The 21,358-nt window shown below is 41.2% G+C and overlaps 1 protein-coding gene across 1 annotated transcript in view; it reads left to right on the top strand.

Moving 5' to 3' along the window:
- Window positions 1-10,935: 10,935 nt before the first annotated feature.
- LOC132827706 (growth factor receptor-bound protein 2) overlaps window positions 10,936-21,358 on the top strand; it is a 138,377-nt gene continuing 127,954 nt past the window's right edge. The window contains exon 1 of the mRNA XM_060844386.1: window positions 10,936-11,142. Within this exon, the coding sequence (XP_060700369.1) occupies window positions 11,065-11,142 (78 nt within the window). The 5' untranslated portion in view covers window positions 10,936-11,064. The remainder of the gene's footprint in view (window positions 11,143-21,358) is intronic.

The raw sequence follows: 21,358 nt of genomic DNA on the forward strand, positions 1-21,358 counted from the left end.
AAGGTCATAAGCTCTGATTATTACTCGAGCAATGTGTAAATTGGTATAGGGCAAATCAGGTTAAAGAGATGAATGTACAGCTCAAAGGCAGTTCGGAGAAATAGGCCCCAATTGATGGGGCACTGGTACCAGTAGTGGAGAAAGTAGGATCTTGCTGTTGGAATAGTTACCATTCGAACGTGTTTTGCCCACGTTCTTGCTAATGCATGATTAAGGATGCCAAGGAGGAAAACAAAAATGAAAAGTCTGATTCTGTAGCCACTGACACATAGCTACAAGATGGCATTGATTAGCACCTTAATCTTGAAGGGTTAAGAACATTTAGGAAAGATACTGAACTCAGAAAAGATGGAGGGTTGCTCTGTAGTTAATTATGTATTAGTACAATGGAGAAGAATAACAAATGTAAGTTTGCTCGCTGAGCTGGAAGGTTCGTTTTCAGATGTTTCATCACCATACGAAGTAACATCATCCATGAGCCTCTGGTGAAGCGCTAATCCCGCTTTCTATTTATGTGTTTAGGTTTCCTTGGGTTGGTGATGTCATTTCCTGTGTTGATGTCATTTCTTGTTCTTTTTCTTAGAAGGTGAGGTAGATGGGGTACAAATTGATGTGTTTACTGATATAGTTCCAGTTGGAATGCCATGCTTCTAGGAATTCTCATGCATGCCTTTGTTTGGCTTGTCCTAGAATGGATGTGTTGTTCTAGTCGAAGTGGTGTCCTTCCTTATCTGTATGTAAGGATACGAGTGACTGTGGGCCATGTTTTCTTTTGTGGCTAGTTGATGTTCATGTATCCTGGTGGCTAGTTTTCTGCCTGTTTGTTCAATATAGTGTTTGTTACAGTTCTTGCAAGGTATTTTGTAAATGATGGTCTTTTTGCTTGTTGTCTGTATAGGTTCATTAGCTGCTGCTTTTGTATGTTGGTGGGTTTGTGGGCTACCACAACACCAAGAGATCTGAGTAGTCTGGCAGTCATTTCTGAGATGACTTTGATGTGGGGGAGAGTGTTAGGGTTTCTGGGTGTATTTTGTTTGCAGAGAAATGGGCAGACTGTCTTCATTGGGCACCCATTCTTTTTAAATATGGTGTACAGGTGATTTTCCTCTGCTCTTCGTAGCTCCTCTGTGCTGCAGTGTGTGGTGGCTTGTTGAAATAATGCTCTAATGCAACTGTGTTTGTGGATATTGGAATGATTGCTTCTATAGTTCAGTATTTGGTCCATACGAATGGATTTCCTGTAGACGCTGGTTTGAAGTTCCCCATTGACTGTTCACTACACTGTGACATCTGGGAGTGGCAGTTTATTGTTGTTTTCCTCCTCTTTTGTGAACTTTATGCCAGTAAAGATATTATTGATGGTCTTGAATGTTTCCTTTAATTTGCTTCATTCAGTGATGACAAAAAATTGTCATCCACATAGTGGACTCAAAGCTTGGGTTGGGTGGTTGGCAGGGCTGTTTGTTCGAGTCTCTGCATTATTACCTCTGCTAAGAACCCTGACATTGGAGATCCCATGTGTTCCATTGGTTTGTCTGTAGGTTTTGTTGTTGAAAGTGAAGTGGGTGGTAAGGCATAGGTTCACTAGCTTGACAATGTTGTCCTTGCTGATGAAGTTGGAAGTGTTTGGTGTATGTGTCTTTGATTCTCCTAATAGTGTAGTCAGTGTTTCTTTGGCCAGATTGATATTGATGGATGTGAACAGGGCTTTTACATCAAAGGAGACTATTATTTTGTTCCTCTTCTATCTTGGTGTCTTTGATGGTGTTCAGGAATGCTTGGGTGGAGTGGTGTGGGTCTTCTACTAAGTATTTTAGTCATTGGTGTTCCAGATAGCGAGACTATGGGTGTGGGGGGGGCTCCTGGTTTGTGAATTTTGGGTAATTCATGGTGGTGTGTTGGATCCGTCTAGTTTCATTTTTGAAAGTCTGCTTTGTTTAATTCTTCAGATTTCTGAAGTTTTTTGAGTAAGGCTGGAATTTGGTTCTCTCATTGTGGGACAGGGTCTATTGCCACCTGTTGGTAAGTGTCAATATCTGCAAACAATGTGTTTGCTTTCTCAATGTAGTCTGTTCAGTTTAAAACGACTGTCGAGCGCCTATGCAGGTAGGATAACAATGTTTTTATCTTTTTTGAGTTCTTCTCGTGTTTTCCTTTCTCGTATATTGAGTGTGTTTCCTTCCTTTTTTCTGTTTAATTGGTGCGCCTGTGTGATTGTTTGCAGGGTTTCTCCTGTGAATTTGTTGTCTTTCAGTGTTGTTTCTAAGAAGAATAACGTAAATTCAGGAAACCAAGATGTTGAAACAGTTTGTTTCGAAATCAGAATGAAAAAGACAAGAAATCATTAGTGGGAGTGCACAAACGGCAATCATAAGATTGGGAGGAGCACAAAGGAAGAAATAATGACAGCTTATCAGAAAGGGATATTAAGAATCTTAGGTTATTTTAATCTCCATGTGAACTGGAAAAGCCAGATGGGTAAAGATAGCCTGGATGCAAAGATGATTGAATGGTTTTGGGCTAGTTTAATAGAACAGCATATTTTGGAGCTGGTTAAAGATCAGGTTACAGTGGATCTGGCATTGTGCAATGAGGCATGGGGAGTTAATGATCTGACAGTGAAAGTGCCACTCGGTTGCAGTGATCACAATATTATTGAAAGTTTACCTTCAGAGAGAGGTACTTTTAAACTTTAAATTTAGGACAGAAACAGAGCATGCTACAATGAATTGGGGGCACGGTGGCTCAGTGGTTAGCACTGCTGCCTCACAGCGCCAGGGACCAGGTTCGATTCTAGCCTTGGGCGACTGTCTGTGTGAGTTTGCACATTCTCCCCGTGTCTGCGTGGGTTTCTTCTGGGCACTCCAGTTTTCTCCCACAGTCCAAAGATGTGCAGGTCAGGTGAATTGGCCATGGTAAATTACCCATAGTGTTAGGTGCAGTAGTCAAAGGGAAATGGGTTTGGGAGGGTTACTCTTCAGAGGGTCGGTGTGGACGTGTTGGGCCGAAGGGCCTGTTTCTACACTGTAGGGAATCTAATTAATCAAAATTAGGTTAACAGAGATGCAATGGCAAGCATTCAAGGGGATAACTGAGAATGCAGAGAGTAGGTACATTACAACAGGTTAAAAAAAATTCCAAGGATTGCACCCACCATCCAGAGGTGACTCAAAATGTTAAAGATAGTATCAAGCTAAAAGAAAAAGTATATAATTCTGCAAAGGCAGGTGCTAGGTCAGAAGATTAGACAGAGAGTATAAAAAATAGAAAGAATGTCAAAAACATTAATAGAAGACAGGAACCTTTGAGTGAAAGAGAAAATTAGTGAGGAACATAAAAACAGATTGTGACAGTTTAAATAAATATTTAAGGGAAGGATAAACAAGTTGAGTGTGGCAAACCAGTAGTAGAAAATAAGTAACGGACAGATAAATTATACAGGTATTTTGCATTACTTTTCAACTACAGAGCAGAAAAGCAACATCATAGATAATGCACTTGTTTTAATTTTGTAAAAGTCTGTTGATTTGGGAATAGTCCCATTTGATTGGAAGATGCCAAAAATATATTCAAAAAGGGGAGAGAAAGCAGGAAACTACATTTCAGTTCACTTAACATCAACCGTACAGAAAATGTCAGAAGCTAAGATTAAGGTAGTCATTGCTGGACACTTGGATAAGTTCAACATCTCAGGCAGAATCAAATGGTTTTGTGAAAGGGAAATCATATTTGACCACTCTTTTGGAGTTCTTCCAATGGTGTAACAGATGCTATCTGTAAAGGGGAGATTTTCAGAAGGTATTTGTTAAAGTGCCACATTAAAGATGACAACAGAACATAAAACCTCAGTGTACGGGTAGCATTTTGGCATAAAGATTTTAGCTGGCTAACAGGTGTGAGAAAGTGAGCATAAATGGGTCTTTTTCAAGTAGGCAAGATGTAACAAATGGTGTGTCATTCTGTGCTGGGTGCTGAATTGTTTACAATTTATATAAATTACTTGACTGAGGAAATTGAAGATATGGTTACCAAAATTGCTGACAGTAGAAAGTGTGATTGGAAAGTCAGTTGAGAAGAGCAAATGAGAAGATAGGTAAAGGAGTTTACTGGCAAAGACAGTGGAGTGGACAAAGATGTGGCAAATGGAGTATGTGAGAAAATGTGAATTTTAACAATGAGAAAATTTTAACAAAAATATAAAAAAGTAAATTATATAAATGGTGAGAGATTGCACAGGGAATTGGATACCTTTGTGCATGAATCACAAAAGGTTATGCAGGTAAAGCAAGTAATAAGAAAAGACAATATTATATTATAATTTATTGAATACAGAAAGAGGTTGTACTTCAGTTATACAGGTGCACTGATGAGATAATGTCTGCAGTACTGTGCACAGTACTGGTCACTTTATTGAAGGCAGTTTAGAGTCATAGAGATGTACAGCACAGAAATACACCTTTTGGTCCAACTCGTCCATGCCAACCAAATATCCAAACCTAATCTAGTCCCACCTGCCAGCAACCCTGACAACATTCTTGTAAATCTTTTCTGAAGGCTTTCAAGTTTCACAACATCACTCCTATAGCAGGGAAACCAGAATTGCATGCAATATTATAAACGTAGCCTAACCAATGCACTGTACAGCTGCAACATAACCTCCCAATTCCTGTACACAGTGCACGACCCAATAAAGAAAAGCATACCAAATGCCTTCTTCACTACCCTAGCTGCCTGCAACCACTTTCAAGGAACTCTGAACCTGTACTCCAAGGTTTCTTTGTTTGGAAAACTCCCCAGGCCTGCGCAGATGTAAATTGAGCTTCATTAACAAAGGTGGAATATTGTCAGGAGTGGGGGTGAATGTGGTTTTGTGGTTACAATCATACTAATGGTGGAGCTAACCCGAAGGACTGAATACTATAGTCTGACCCCTAATTCGTCTACATGTTTGTTGGACGCACCGTGGCTGTGAAAGTTGATGTACAAATACAACTCAGTCTTTTTGATAATCAGGCTTTTCCTGAAAACCTTGATGAGTTTTGTTAGGCATTTTGTAACATACTTCAAGAGCGATAGTACAATTATTGTCTTATAGGGCATATTGAGAGCACAGTAGTTATACATAGTCGGAGATGTTAATATTTAACATTTCACTTCAGTACACAATCCACTGCTGTAATTAAACTGCTGGCATTCTGTCTAGGGAAATTGTGATTGTAATGTTGACAATTGTTTACAGGAGGGAATAGCTTGGCAACAATACTAATCACTTAAAATCTATCGGTTAGTCTCCCATTAAAAGAAATAGACCAGACACAGAGACGAAACAGTGCAATTGGTCTTGGTTCTGATATTTGATTCAGTTTGAACTAAACTGATCCCTGGCCATGTCAGACAGGAACCAAAAAAAACAGTTTGGCTGTAACTGGCTTGCTAGTGCAAAGACTATTGCATCCTCTGTTTAGTATCTGCTGTGTCCCATTGCTGACTTTAATGTTTATGTCGGCAGGGAAAGTCAAATTGGCAGAAGTAGCCAAGGTGAAGAACTCATTGCATGTATTCAGGACCATTTCCTAGATCAATATTTGGGATCTGGTAATGTGAAATGAGGCAGGTTTTATACAAGATCTCAAAGTAAAGGATGCCTATGTGAACAGTGACCATAACATGGTAGAAGTTGGCATTAAGATCACGAGAGAAAATTTGGTCAGAAACAACTGTGTTAAATTAGGTACAGGTAATCCCAAAGGAATGAGAGCAGAAGAACTGAAGTGGACTGGTAAAGGGGTTTAGCAGCAAAGAAAGTTGAACAACAATGGCAAACATTAAAGGAAATAGTTCAAGTTGTTGTGGACCAGATCAAATTCCTCATTTATAGTAAGAAAATAGTCTAGATCCTAACTTTTTCTTATTATAAAACTAAGTGTAAGATGTTACATTCCAGACACAATTTGATTGGTCAAACTGCTTGACACACTTTATTTTTATACTACAATTAAAATATAGCCAAAATAAAAATAAAAAGAATTGGTATAACTGTAACTCTATCGAAATGCTTAACAAACCACTATCTATCTAATATATAAAAACTACTACGAATTAACTGTTCCAATATAGTAACATGCTGTATACACACCCTTAGCAAAGGCAAATCCAGTAAAATATACTTAACTCATCCGCAATTCCAGCAGGAAGAGAACCCCAGCTTTTATTTGTAACAGAGAATAAAGGCTTTCACATCCAACTGCTGAAGGTTACGACTAAAAATCCTGATTTCGTGGGAGCTTGACCCCACCCATTCAGACTTGTTCTACTGTTCCAACCTTAAAAACAAAAACCCAAGGCCTCACAAAAGCTGTTTACATTATTGGCATGGAACAGACTGCTCAGTAACCTCAGCCTTAACCATTTTTCATTAAAGAAAAGGATAAAATACACCATGTAAAGCCATAGTATTGTTACACCTCCCCACCCTTAAAAAAAACCCATCAAAATGCAAAGTTGGCTTCATTTTTAAAAATCTTTAGCCATACCCTATTTTCAGCCAGTTTGTTTCCAGCCACTGAACACCTCCTTTTTCCAAATTCGTGATCACGTGTCAGCAATTACAATCTCTCATCCTGCCCTGTACATAATTTTCAAATTGAATGGCTGCAATAATAAGCTCCATCGCGACAGTCTGAAATTTTTATCCTTAATTGTTTTACAGAAAATTTAAGGGGTCATGTTCAGTATGTATAATTATCTCAAATATATCACTAGCAATGTAAATGTTGAAATGTTGCAATGCAAACACTAAATTCAAAGTCTCCTTCTCAAATGTGGAATATTTCTGTTGATGATTGTTTGATTTCCTGGAAAAATACCGAATAGGTCTTTCTATCTTCTCCTCAGCTTCTTGCAAGAATACAGTATCGACACCAACATCACTTCTATCGATAGCTGCTTGGAATGGCTTTGCGCAGTGAGGTGGCTAACACTGGGAGAGTGGTCCCAGCTGTCAAATGCCTTCTGATATTCCTCCATTCACTGAAATTTTCTGCACTTCTTTAACAAATCAGTCAGTGGAGCATTACACTTCTAAAATTCAGTACAAACTTGTAATAAAAACCACTCAATTCCAGGAATCTTCGTACTTGCCTCTTCATTTATGGTATGGGAAATTCCTCTATAATCATTGTTTTCACATTCCTTGGGGCGATTTGTCCACGTGCAATAGCATGGCCCAGGAATATGACTTGAGCTTTTGCGAAATCCCTCTTAGACAGATTTATCACCAAGCCCACCTACCGAAATTGATCAAACAATTCCGAAAGATGTTCCAAATATTCCTTCCACAGGACTAAAAATCATCGCATCTTTGAGGTACACCACACAATTAGGTAATTCTAAAATGACTTTATTGGTTAGTCTTTGAAATGTGGTTGGAGCATTTTTAATACCAAATTGCCTAACTTTAAACAGATACAGTCCATTCTGTGTCACGAAAGCCAAATTTCCTTCACTCTTTCAGATAAAAGTACATGCTAGTATCCTCTGAGTAAGTTCAGAAATATAAGTTGCATGTCCTATCTTCTCAATACAGTCTTCCAAACATGGAATAGGATATGTATCAGATTTTGTAACTGCACTGACTTGCGATAGTCCACACATAATCATTGGGTACCATCTGGTTTTGGCACCATTAGTAAAGGTGTGCTCCATTCTCTGCAACTCACTTCAATTTCTTTGAGTGTGTGTTCCATCTCTTTTTCAACCTGTGCCAACTTTAGAAGATTAAGCCCATAAGGATGTTGCTTCATTGGAACAGCATTTGCTATACCTATATCATTAGATTAGTAATTAGTAATGCAATTAGTAATTACATTAGTTCTTGATCTTCTAGATGCTAGTGCCATCAATTTCGAAAGTGATCGTTAACTGTGGATGGTCAGATCTCTAGCTGGTCTACATAGAAAACCTAGTTAGTAGAACAAAGAATAGGGTCAATTTTGTCATTCCAGTAATAACAACCCCTCGAGGAAAACAAAGTAAGATGATAATGGTCTGCAGAATCTTTCCATTTGCAGGAAGTGAAAAAGCATGCCTGCAGGTCTACAGGTGGAAGTAATGTTTGAACTAGGAGTAGCAGGAGGTAATTCAACTTTTCAAGCTTGCTTTACTATTTAATACCATCATGGCTGATCTCACCATGACCTTGAATCCTTACCTGGACACAAATGAATGTTAACCTAGGGTTCTAAATTGCTAGCTCAATGATATTACTGATTTGCCTAAATTGGAGCAATGTAAGGATGTTTTATTGATTTTACTCATTCATGGGCGGTGGGTGTTACTGCCAAGCCAACATTTATTACCCACCCATAATTGCCCAGGGAGCAGTTAAGTGTCACACATTGTGGGTCTGGAATCAGGTGTAGGCCAGACCAGGTAAGAACAATTGTTTACATCTCTGAAGGACATTAGTGAACTGGATGATTTTTTCCAACAATCAACAATGAGATCATGGTCATCATTAGACTCTTAATTTCAGATTTTATTGAATTCAAATTCCACCATCTTCCATTGCAGGATTTGAACCCCAGTCCGCAGAATATTATCAGGGTCTCTGAAAGCAACACTGTTAAGCAATTTCTGTTAACATGTCAGTAAAGTACTCTTACTTTATTGTTTTTGATGATTGGAGAGAACAGTTGTGTCTGTAAACAAAAATTCCTGTAAGCTGGATGTGATTGAAATGTCATTAATAGATATGCTTACATAATTTCTAATATATACCTATTCACAAACAAATTTAAATTTGCATATGCACAAAAATGGCCAGCTTAACTGTCTGACAATTGACTGGTGATCCCCTTCACCACAGGTATGTAATTATCCCTGCACAATAGTAATTGCCAACCACTGTGCATTCCCTAGGTGTTCCACTGCATCACGCAACAAAACAGAATGAAATGTCTAACTTTACCTTTGTCAGCCAGGGTTTCCACTAAAATACCAGTTTCCCATACAGCCTTCATCAGCATTGTTACTCATTTTCCACGGATTGTCAAATCCCTTGGAACCATGGGATGGGTTGTTGTCAATCCTCTAAGATGTTCCTGAGGTTACCACGGATCCCAACTAATGTCCAAACTCTGCAGCAAGCAACATGTGAGAAATATCATATCTTATATATTTTTGTCTAACTTTTTGAAGTTTTGTTTATTTTGTATAAAAATGTTGGAGATTGGCAAAACGTACTGTTTGACAGATAGATAAGATTCAAAGAAGAGCTTGGTGACTTCCTAATTGACCAAGGAAGGTAGTACACTGGCAAAGTTAGGAAAGAGCAGGCAGACTAGTTAGTGACAAGTCATTTTATGATGAAATTTTGGGGCCTCAGAATCAGAGCTTGGGACAGACAGGAAGCAAAGGAAAAGAAATGTTAAACTAATATGTGGGACAATCAATAAAAATATTCTTGAGGTTGCAACAAAATATGAAACAAGATGCCAGAGGAAGTGGTAGACGCATGTACACATACAACATATAAAAGAGATTTGGACTGGTACATGAATAGGAAGGATATGGGCCAAATGCAGGAAAAGGGAACTAGTTCAGTCTAGGAAACCTGGTCAGCATGGATGAGTTGGGCCAAAGAGTCTGTTTCTGTGCTGTATGACTCTAATAATTAGATTAGATTAGATTACTTACAGTGTGGAAACAGGCCCTTCAGCCCAACAAGTCCACACCGACCCACCGAAGTGCAACCCACCCATACCCCTACATTTACCTCTTACCTAACACTACGGGCAATTTAGCGTGGCCAATTCACCTGACCCGCACATCTTTGGACTGTGGGAGGAAACTGGAGCACCCGGAGGACGCAGACAAGGGGAGAACATGCAACCTCCACACAGTCAGTCGCCTGAGGCGAGAATTGAACCCGGGTCTCTGGCGCTGTGAGGCAGCAGTGCTAACCACTGTGCCACCGTGCCGCCCACTTAATCTCACATCATTAGAATCTGAAGAAGGGCTTATGCCCAAAACGTCGAATTTCCTGTTCCTTGGATGCTGCCTGACCTGCTGCGCTTTTCCAGCAACACATTTTCAGCACTTGGTTTGAAGTAGTTTAGGTATGGTTGTATGCAAAATTGAAAGGGAAAATGCAGATGTTATACCTTGCCTGACACTTCTATGATGTGAATGTTTGGTGTTATCCAGATCTTGCTGCATTTGGATATGGACTGCTATTTCAGTATCTCTTTCAAATTAGAGAAGGGAGCCCAGAAGAAATCACTTCTCACAATCAGCAGTACAAATCATGCTAAATGTGGGCTTTCCATTTCAGCTCACAGGAGGCAGCAAGGCCAGTAATCTGAAAAGATTCAGATCTTATTTTTACTTGTGAACGTTTGCAGTGAATATAAAGATTTCAAGACTGAGTGGAAGAGTTAAAAATATAATGACCCCTTCATCATTCAAAAGAATAAGGTCTTTGATCACGATTAGTATCAATGTTGAGTGGGATCATCAGAAATAGCGTGGGTGAAGTTGGATAATAGGTCGTTAATATAGAAAAGCTCTCCATCCAGTCCAAAATGCAGATGGTGGCAATGAGCAGGCTCACAACACCTTCCATTCGAATGGTCAATGAGCGAGGTTCATTGAAGCTTGCAAACACTATGTACTTCCAGAGGAATTGGCTATTCCAAAGCGCAGGTGAAGAGAAGAGTGAAAATTCGTACAGATATACAAGTTCCTCCTCCAACACAAATCAGAAAACCAATGATACATCCCTCCAAACTAAATCCAATTCGAGGACGATACCAACTTTCACTTCCGGTCCAAAGAGAATCACGCAGAGCCGGGTCTGATGCAATGTCCGGTCTGTGCTTTGCTCTCACGTGGATTGCCGATTGGCCAGTGTATGCGCATGCGCAGTGAGCGGGAGCGGCCAGTCGCAGTGCGCACGCGCAGTGGTTCCGGGCCCAGGCGACAGTCGCACGCTGGCGACGGACAGGCCCAGCCCCAGCGCCAGCGCTAGAGCCAGTTGGAGATTCAGATCAACGCCGCGCTGACATGGAGGCCATCGCCAAGTACGACTTCAAGGCCACGGCCGACGATGAGCTGAGCTTTAAACGAGAGGATGTCCTGAAGGTGAGGCTCCTGGGCTGATATGGCGGCAATAGCCGCATCAACCTGGAATCTGGAGTGACGAAGTGGAGTAAGAAAGAGAGGAGAGCGAAAGAGAGACGCAGATGAGTTGGGGCGGAAGAGAGACACAGAGGGAGGTGGGTGGAGGAGGGAGAGGGAGAAGGAGAAGGGGTAGAAGGAGGGAGGAGAGAGAAAAGAGGGAGGGGGGAGTTGGGGACGGAGAGGAGTGGAGGGGAGGAAGAGTAAAAGGGGGCGAGGGAAATGGAGGGGAGAATGGGGGAGGGGAAGAGGGAAAGATTAGTTTAGATTCCTCACAGTGTGGAAACAGGCCCTTCGGCCCTGCAAGTCCGCACCGACCCTCGGAAGAATAACCCACCCAGACCCATTTCCCTCTGACTAATCCGCCTAACACTACGGGCAATTTAGCATGGCCAATTCACTTGACCTGCACATCTTTGGACTGTGGGAGGAAACCCACGCAGACACAGGGAGAATGTGCAAACTCTATACTGATAGTCGCCCGAGGCAGGAATAGTATCCGGGAAGTGAGGGGAGGGGGAGAGACAAAAAGGAGGAGAGGGGGTTGCACGCGGAGGGGGGACAGGCGCAGGGAGTGGTGGCGAGATGTGGGGAGCAGAGATGGTGGAGAAATGAGTAGTTGGGGTGGTCAGGAATGGAGAGAGCGCTGAGATAGGTAGGCAGGGAAGTGGGTGACCTTTTAGACACTGTCTCGCTTGATGTAAGGGCACCGTCCACTAAACGTGAAGCCCATGCGATCTGTACAGGCAGAAAACTATCGAAAAATAAGATTGTTGAGGAAAACCCTCTGGTTTAGGTAAAATCGAGTTTTGTTTAATGTGATAGTGAGATTGCTGGGTCTTAACTGCGATGCCAGAGGAGGTATTCATAGAATTATAAATCTCAGCACTGAGGGTTACCAGCTCTGAGTGGTTATGCGAAGTCACCAAATTTGCTTATTTACCCTTTTTGCTCTTTGCCTATCTCCATTTACATGTTTATATTGTGCGTTTGGTTGCATTCTGGTTGATGATACATCTTACATTTGATTCTTTCACAGGATGGAGTGTCACTAGCTTTGAAACATTTAGATTTTCAAAGGGCATATAAATGAGGATACTACATAACAGCTCATGATATTAGGGTGGGGGTAACACATTGATATGGGTAGAGAAGTGTCTCGCTAACAGTAGGGACAAACAGGTCATTTTTATGTGTATTGTAACAACATTCACTGATCGTACATAAGCTGGGGAGGCAAGGTGTATGGAGGACATACTAGGAGTCTGCAAAGGGATTTAGGAAGATTAAGTGCGTGGGAGTAAGTTGGCCTATGAAATATAGTATGGGAAAATATGCAGTGACACTTTGGGAAGAATAGAAAAGCAAAATTGTTTAAATGGAGGGATATTCTTGCATGAATGAAATGTCTTATGAGGACAGTTTGAAAAGATGAGCAGATACTTAGTTCAGAAGGAAGTTACGTGATTCTGAATTGACTTGACAGGATAAATCTTGACAGGATGATTCCCTTTAAATTCTAGGGAATCCACAACTAGGGGGCAGTTTCATGAATAAGGTGTCTTTTTATCAGAGATAGAGGAATTTCTTCACCTGTTTATTCATGGATGCCAATGGAGACTTGGGTAATTGAATATATTCATATCTGAGGAAGGGTTATAAGAGAATTCAGGGTTGTGGAGTACAAGCAACAAATTATAGACTGGTGGCACAAGCTTGCTGGGCCAAATGGCTTAATCCTGTTTTATGATGCTACTTCAGGCTGTGCGAAGGCCATGTAATGCATTGGAATGTTCAAGTGTTTTAAACCTGAATGGCAGTGCAGGATTTCCAAAGCCACTGACTGGATGTTTGGAAGGCCCATTGTTACATGTGTCCAAGAATCAGGCATTTCTTGTGCAGTTACAGATGACAAAACCTCCTTCATGAGCAAATGCTTTCCCAAAGGATCTTGATCAAATGGGTCAGTGGCTGAAAAATGGCAGGTGGGGTTCAATCTGGAATTATGAGGTATTGCAGTTTGGTACAATAAATAAGGGTAGGGCTTATACAGTTAATATTAGAGCTTAGGATAGTGTATAGAAAAGAGGTACCTTGGGGTGCACATACATAATTTTTTAAAGTTTAAAGGGGGGTTAAAAGGGAGTTTGGCATGCTAGCCTTCATTACTCATGTCTTTGAGTATAGGAGTTGGAAAGCCATGTTGAGGTTGTACAGTTCATTGGTGAGTCATTTTCTATGTCCAGATCTGGTCACCCACTTATAGAAAGGATATTATTAAGCTGGAGAGGGTTCAGGATATAGTAATTGGTGTTGTTGAGTATGGAAAATTAAAGTTAGGCTGGGACATTTTTCACTAAAGCGTAAGAAGTTGAGAGATGAGTTTATAAAAATAATGAGAGGTATAGGTAGAGTTAATGGTAGTTGTGTTTTTCCTTGGGATGGGGTATTTCAAGACCGGGGGCACATTTTTAAGGTGAGAGAAGAGAGATTTTAAAGAATAAATTTTTTAATAGAATAAATTCCTGAGGAAGTGATGGGTGCAGGTACAATTACAACATTTAAAAGACGCTTGGATAAATACCTCATTAGGAAAGGTTTTGGGGGACATGGGCCAGGAGCAGGCAGATGGGGTTAGCTTAGTTTGGAATTATGTTCTGAAAGATTTGTTTCCATGGTATTTGACTGTGACTATAACTGTACATGCTGGAAATCAGCAACAAAAATGTAAATTGCTGTAAACTCTCAACAGGTTTACTTAGATTACTTAGTGTGGAAACAGGCCTTCGGCGCAATAAGTCCACGCCGAAGCGCAACCCACCCCTACATTTACCCCTTCACCTAACACTGCGGGCAGTTTAGCATGGCCAGTTGACCTAACCTGCACGTTTTTGGACTGTGGGAGGAAACCAGAGCACCTGGAGGAAACCCATGCAGACACGGGGCGAATGTGTAAACTCCACACAGTCAGTCGCCTGAGGTGGGAAATAAACCCGGGTGATTCTGTCAACAACAGTGCGGATAAATCAGAGTTAAAATTCCAGGTTTCAGAGCTAAGCTTTGTCATGGTCTACAGGAGGAATGGAAGTGTGACTCCCTATACCATGTTTCTCTGGGGAAATGTTCCTGTTTGTTTGCCACCTCTGAATGGCCTACTCCCTGCACCTATTTTCAAGTAATTGTGGGAATCGGTAGGTTTATAAAAGATACTAGTGGCCAGCTTATCTTCCGAAATGGAAAGAGATATTCAGCAAGGGGAGGAGTCAGAGATGGACCAGGTGCAAATGCGGCCAGGGTGGAAAGTAGATCCAAATTGATCTTTTTTGAGTTCACAGTAAGACAGCAATGCAGAATTGATATTGATTTATCAGAGAAAGAGTTGGGGGGAGGTGCCCCAAGTAGTATTGGAACAAGGAATAATCCACATACCCACAAAGAGACAGGCATAACTGGAGTCCATGTGGGTACCCATGGCCACAGCTCTGATGTAAATTAGGGGAAGCAATGGCCTTGTAGTATTATTGCTGTGAGATGTTAAGGGGTTAATTTGCTCTGACCTGTAAGAAATTGGATGCCTGGGGGTAGGGTGGTATGTTTCTTGCTAGTACGATATGAAAGAATTTACATTATAATTTTCTATTATTCAGAGTTAAAGGATTTACATGATCATCTCCTATTCAGAATCAACAAGAACATCACATTTAAAACTCTGACCATATCCTGTAGCTAAAAAGAACGATTTACAACAGTTCTTGCCATTACAGAATGATTTACATTGCATTGTTTCTGGCGATGGTCAGTTCACTGCATTGTATCTTGGATGGCTTGTGGCCATTACTGACTGTGATGTAAAGATCTTGTATAAAGGAAGGACTGTGCCTTTGTTCAGAGAGCCTTGCTTGACATGCTTCGCAAGCATTGCGGAGAATGTTAAATGTTCTTCTGCCGTTGCATCATGTGTGAAAGAATCTCAAGAAAAATAACCGAACAGCTGGACTGTTCATCCAAAGACCCGGGTAATGTTCTTGGGACCCACGTTCAAATTTGCCGTGGCAGATGGTGAAATTTGAATTCATTAAATATAGTCATAGGGATGTACAGCTTGGAAACAGACCCTTCGGTCCACCAAATATCCTAACCCATTTGCCAGCAGTTGGACCATATCCCTCTAAACCCTTACTATTCAAATACTCATCCAGATGCCTTTTAAATGTTGTAGTTGTACCCAGCCTCCATCTGGAATTAAAAGTCTAATAAATCCATTGTCAATTGTCAGGGAAACCCGTCTGGTTCACTAATGCCCCTTTTAAGGAAGGAAACTGATATCCTTACCTGGTGTGGCCTACATGTGACTCCAGATCCACAGCAATATGGTTGACAATTAACTACCCTCTGTGCAATTAGGGATGGGCAATAAATGCTGGCCTAGTCAGCAACTCCCTCATCCTGTGGATGGATGAATAAAAAAAAACTCAGTCCCCGTCAGGTTCTTTCAATGAAATTGCCTATCGTTCTTCTAAACTTTCTGTTGACTGGAATCTGCACCGTGATTGCATCTTGCAACAAGGCACTGAACCTTGAAAGGATTGACGCAAATGATTGTGATAAATGGCATAAATTTAAGAATTGGACAGCTGAAATATCTGCAGTACACAGATCTGTGTGTGTGTGTGTCAGGCTGTATGTTGAGTTGAGGATGCTTGAGTTCTGATAGAGCTTTTCATTCATGCTTTGTCCCCTCTCCATTAATGCACTGTTGTGTACTTCAAGTATTTTGCTTTGTATAATGCAAGATTTGTTACAGACTTCTTTTTTATGAGACTGTTATACTTCATTGAGCCTAAAAGACGTGACAGAGCTGTAGCTCTTTGTCGATGCCATTAGCTGTAGTACACTTCCCCTATTAAGTAGTTAAAGCAAATTAAATTGCTTTCTGGCAGTAAAAAGAGCTGCATGAGGTAAAATGGAGGTGGACATGGAATTCTCATGTGAGCCTTACGTATATTCATTCTGGCAGTGTTTGTAAATGTTCGATAGTCATTATGGTTGTATGAAATGACAGGAAAGCGTTTACTGACTGTGGTGTTACAGCTGGGAGCAAGTTTACTGAGTGTCTGCTTTTGCAATGTTGTGTTATTTTCTATAATCAGCCTCTGCTAAGTATCTTTCATAAGAAAAGGAGCTTTACTCTCAAAGGGAGAGTTATCCCTCAAAAGAGTTTGATTTCAAAGATTTCAATATGTCCCTGATTCAGGCTGTGATGAAGTCACACCTCCTTAAATCTTACTGGTCTCCAATCTCAATTCTGAAAAGAGTGCGTTATTTAAGAGCTTTGGGATGGAAACAGAGGGGTTGATCAGACTGTTCTTGCACTTCTGGTCCTGGCACGGTTAAGCATGTGGACTTTGAGTTGTTTTGAGTGAGGTGAAGTTGCTTTTGTCATCTGTTGCCCTTTCAACTTCAGGTACAGAAATGATCCATATTCAGTTGGATTGTTCTGAGTCTGAGGAATGCAGCATAATCTTTACTTTGACTGTCTTTGTGTCATTAAGGTAGCATTTCACAAACCTTGTACCACTGATCCTACTCTGACACTTCAAAATTGATGTGACCCCAGCGGCAATAAAAATAAATCAGAAGTTTAGTAACTTTGAGGAATAGTACCATAGAGGTCAATTGTACACTAAACAGCCTCCAGCCCATCAAGTGCGCTGTTGAAAAGCAGCCACCTTAACCATGCTAAGGCCATTTCCCAGCACTTGGCCCATGGTCTGTATGCCTCGGTATTGCAAGTGAACAGTTAAATACTACTAAAATGTTATGGTGGTTTATGCCTCCACCGCCCTTGTATGAGTTCTAGATTTTCATCATTCTCTGGTTGATCAAAAGAATCCTTGATTCTTACCATTTGCATATAATGCATGTTAACATACGAGAGTCTGTATTTTGAAGCATCTTGTGAAAATGTTATCGAGCTATTGGGATTAATGATGTGTGTGGACACGTATGTTGTGACATTGTAACATATTCAAAATCTAGCTGTATGGCTGAAGCCGCGGAATCTTCATCCAAACATGATATGCATAATTGCTTGATATCACAATGTAGACAGGGTGTTCAATTTAGCTTCATATAATTACAAGCTGACAAAGGATGACATGATTTTCATTGTATCTAATGTGATCTCAGGACATTCAGTCTTATACAACCAGGATTCTGTCAGAAATTCTCAAAATTATTTTTGTAAATATTGATGGAGTGAAGCCCAAGCCTTCAAGAAAACATTGAAATGGACTTTGGACCTAATTGAATTTTTCACATCTGTATCAGTAGGGGAAGATGTCAGCCTCCATGCTGAACAGTGACCATATGAGTGTAACCCTGGTATGGCTTTATTTGTCACATAGAAGCTTGGAAGGTTGGTGAAAGTATTAGGACTTATGGAGTCAGAGTCCTGCAGCATGGAGGCAAGCAGTTGGCTCAAACTGGTCCTTGCCGACAAAAATGTCCTCCCACGCAAAGTTTGGGAGAAGATTTGTAGCTCGGGGTCTCGTTGTGGTTCTGTTCGCTGTGCTGGGAGTTTCTGGTTGTCGATTCCAGCTGTCCGCTGCAGTGGCCGGTATATTGGGTCCAGGTCAATATGCTTGTTGATTGAATCTGCGGACAGCTGGAACTGACAACCGGAAGCGGCAGATACAAATCACTGTAAATACTGGAGGAAACATCACAGAAGCACTTCACAGGAGGCTCCCAAGCATTGAGGATGTCACCTAGACTGGGGGCGAAACATCTGCAACACAAACTCCCCGCTCGGCGAACAGAACCACAACAATGTCCTCCCATGCTAATCTCATTTCCCTGCACTTGGCCCATATCCTTCTAAACCTTTCCTGTCCATGTATTTGTCCAAATGCTTTTTAAATGTTTGCCTCAACCACTTCCGATGGCAGCTCTTTCCATATGCGTACCACCCTCTGTGTACACAAATAAGTTGCCCCTTTTATCCTTTCCCCTCAAATCATAAACTGATGCCATCTAATCTCAATTCTCCAACCCTAGGAAAAAGACAATGCATTCACCCTATCTATGCCTCTCATGATCTTATACATTTCTATAAGATCCCTCCTCATTTTCCTATGCTTGAAAGAAAAATGCTGTAGCTTGTCCAAACTCTTCCTAAAACTCAGGAACTGCTGGCAACATTCTTTAAATTTCTTATGCACGCTTACCAGTTTAGTAGCATCCTTCTGAAAGCATCATGACCAAAACTGAACGCAGTGCTCCAAGTGCGGTCTCACCAATGTCCTGGGTAACTGCAAAATAACTTCTATACTCAATGCCCTGACTGATGAAGGCCAGTGTGCCAAAAGCCGCCTTGTCCTGTCTACCTGGTATTTCACTTTCAGAGAACCATGAACACAGCTTCCAAGGTCCCTATGTTCCACTACACTCCTTAAGGCCCTGCCGTTGACAATGAAACTCCTTCCTTGATTTGATTTTCCAAAATGCAAGACCACACACTTATCTGTATTAAACTCCATTTGCTGTTTCTCAGTCCACTTCTCCAGCTGATCAAGGTGCAATTTCTGATAACTGTCTGTGATACCTCCTATTTTAGTGTCGTCTACAAACTAATAATCACGCTTTATACCTCCTCATCCAAATCATTGATATAGATAACAAACAGTAGTAGGCCCAGCACCGAGCCCTGAGGCATTCCATTGGTCACAGGCCTCCAGTCTGACAAGCATCCTTCCAATATTACTATCTGCTTCCTATCATCAAACCAGTTGTGTATCCAGTTTGCCAGCTCCCCCTGGATTCCATATGCTCTGACCTTCCAGAGCAGTCTACCATGTGGAACCTTATCAAAGACCTTACTGAAATCCATATAGACTACGTTTACCACCTTGCCCTTGTCAACCTTTCTGGTCACTTCATCAGAAAAACTGTTTGAGGCATGAGAAGATACTGAGGGATAGGATATATATCAATTTGGAAGAAAATGGACCTGTCAGTGATAGGCAGCATGATTTTGTGCAGGTCTTACAAACTTAATAGAATTCTTTTGAGGAGGTAATAAAGTTGCTTGATGAAGGAAGGGATGAAGATGTCATTTTTCATGGACTTAGTGGGCGTTTGATAATGTTCCCCATAGTAGGCTGGGCTCCAGGGTGTTCTAGCTAGATGGATAGAGAACTGGTTTGGCAACAGGAGACAGTAGTAGTGGTGGAAGGGAGCTTCTCAAAGTGGAGACCTGTTTGTGATATATATAAGTGATCTGGAAGAATATTGGTTTCCTCATTAGCAAGTTTGCAGATTACACCAAGATTGGTGGAGTGGCAAATAATAGAAGGAATCCTGATGAAGGGCTTTAGCCCGAAACATCGATTTTCCTGCTCCTCAGATGCTGCCTGACCTGCTGTGCTTTTCCAGCACCACACTCTTGGCTCTAATCTCCAGCATCTTCAGTACTCACTTTCACTCCGGGAGCAAAAGGAGACAGATCCTTAGGAAATAGGTGACAGGTTTTGTTAAAGGAACTGGATTGGCACAGGCTTGGAGAGCTGAAGGGCCTGTTGCTGTACTGTAATGTTCTTTTTTCATGATCTCCCACAGAAAGCCATGCTGACTATTCCTAATCAAACCATCTCTCCAAATACATGGATATATTATCTCTCAGAATCTTCTCAAGTAGCGAACCTACCACAAATGTTAGGCTTATTGGCGTATAGTTCCCAGGTTTTTCTTTGTAGCTCATCTTGAATAAGGGTAGAACATTCACGGCTCTCCAGTCTTCCAGAACCTCACCTGTGGCTAACGATGATGCAAAAATATCAGCCAGTGCCCCCTCAATTTCTTCTCTAGCTTCTTGCAGTCTTCTTGGATATATCTGGTCAGGACCAGAAGATTTATCCACCTTCATACATTCTAATACATGCAGTGCCACCTCTATTGTGATATGGACTATCTCCAAGATATGACTTCTTACTTTCCAAAGTTCCTAATTCTTCATGTCTTTTTCCCCAATAAAAACAGGAGAAATTTACATTGAGGACCATGCCCATTTCCTGCAGTTCCACACGTGTCAACTATGGTCCTTGAGTGGTCCTATTCTCTCTCTAGTTATTCTTTGTCTTTAATTTATTTCGGTAAGTTGCTGTTATGAAAAAGGGAAGTTCGAGAGTTGGTCACTCAGTTGAAGTTTTCTCATGAATCTGAAACAAATCACTGGAACAACTCTAAATCTGGCAACGTTGGTGGACAGAAAGCAGAGTACAAGGACTCTTCCTCAACTGAGTAGACAGAATACAGTGGTATATATGCTGATGACCGGGTGGTGGGAGGGGGGTGGGGTTGGGGGGAGAGGGGGGGATTGGGGGGGGGGGGGGGAGAGGGAGGCGGGAGATGTGAGCAGGTACACAGAAGCTCAAAGAGCAAGACGAAATTTGGTAGAGAAAGAAAAATAGGCAGACAAAGTGATGGTTGAGAATAATGCAGGAAAGGAGAAAACCTGGTAACAGGGACCGTGTGTTGATGAAAATGATTGGCTGTGCTGAAAATAGCCCATGTCCCCTCAGGGGTGTGGGAGTGGGTAAAAGACATGTCAGGAGGTGTTCATATTATAAAACTATTGAACTCAGTATTGAGTCCTAAAGCCTGTTGGGTCTCCAAGTGAGATGTTGTTCTTCCAGCTTGCACTGAACCTCACTGGAGCACTGCAGCTGGCTCAAGACAGAAATGTTGACCAGGAAACACATTGGTGTGTTGAATTGAAATGCAACTGGAAGTTGTGTTGAATATCTAGTTTAATTAGTTTCCCAAATATGACTGAAGAAGGATCCATATCAAGTTTTGATTATAGGTTCTGTCTTTTTGGAAACCACTGATCGCAGGCTTCAAAACATTCCTCTTGGCATCAGAGGACCTCCGTATGAAGCAACATGCAATCAGACTCTGTTCACAATTTACAGTGGGTCAGGATTAATAAAATTCAAAGTTGATATGACCTACTACAATGCTGCATTTGGCTTTCTGTTCAGGTCATTAGTTGCTGGTTATTCCCTGTGAGTCTTTAACTTTACAAATATTGACTGGAAATACTTTTGATGGGTCAGCTTTTGTCCAGTGTGTACAGGATGGTTTCCTGACACAGTATGTAGGCAAGCCAACAAGCGGC

Source organism: Hemiscyllium ocellatum, chromosome 25 (genome assembly GCF_020745735.1).
Source record: "Hemiscyllium ocellatum isolate sHemOce1 chromosome 25, sHemOce1.pat.X.cur, whole genome shotgun sequence".
Taxonomy (NCBI): Eukaryota; Metazoa; Chordata; class Chondrichthyes; order Orectolobiformes; family Hemiscylliidae; genus Hemiscyllium; species Hemiscyllium ocellatum.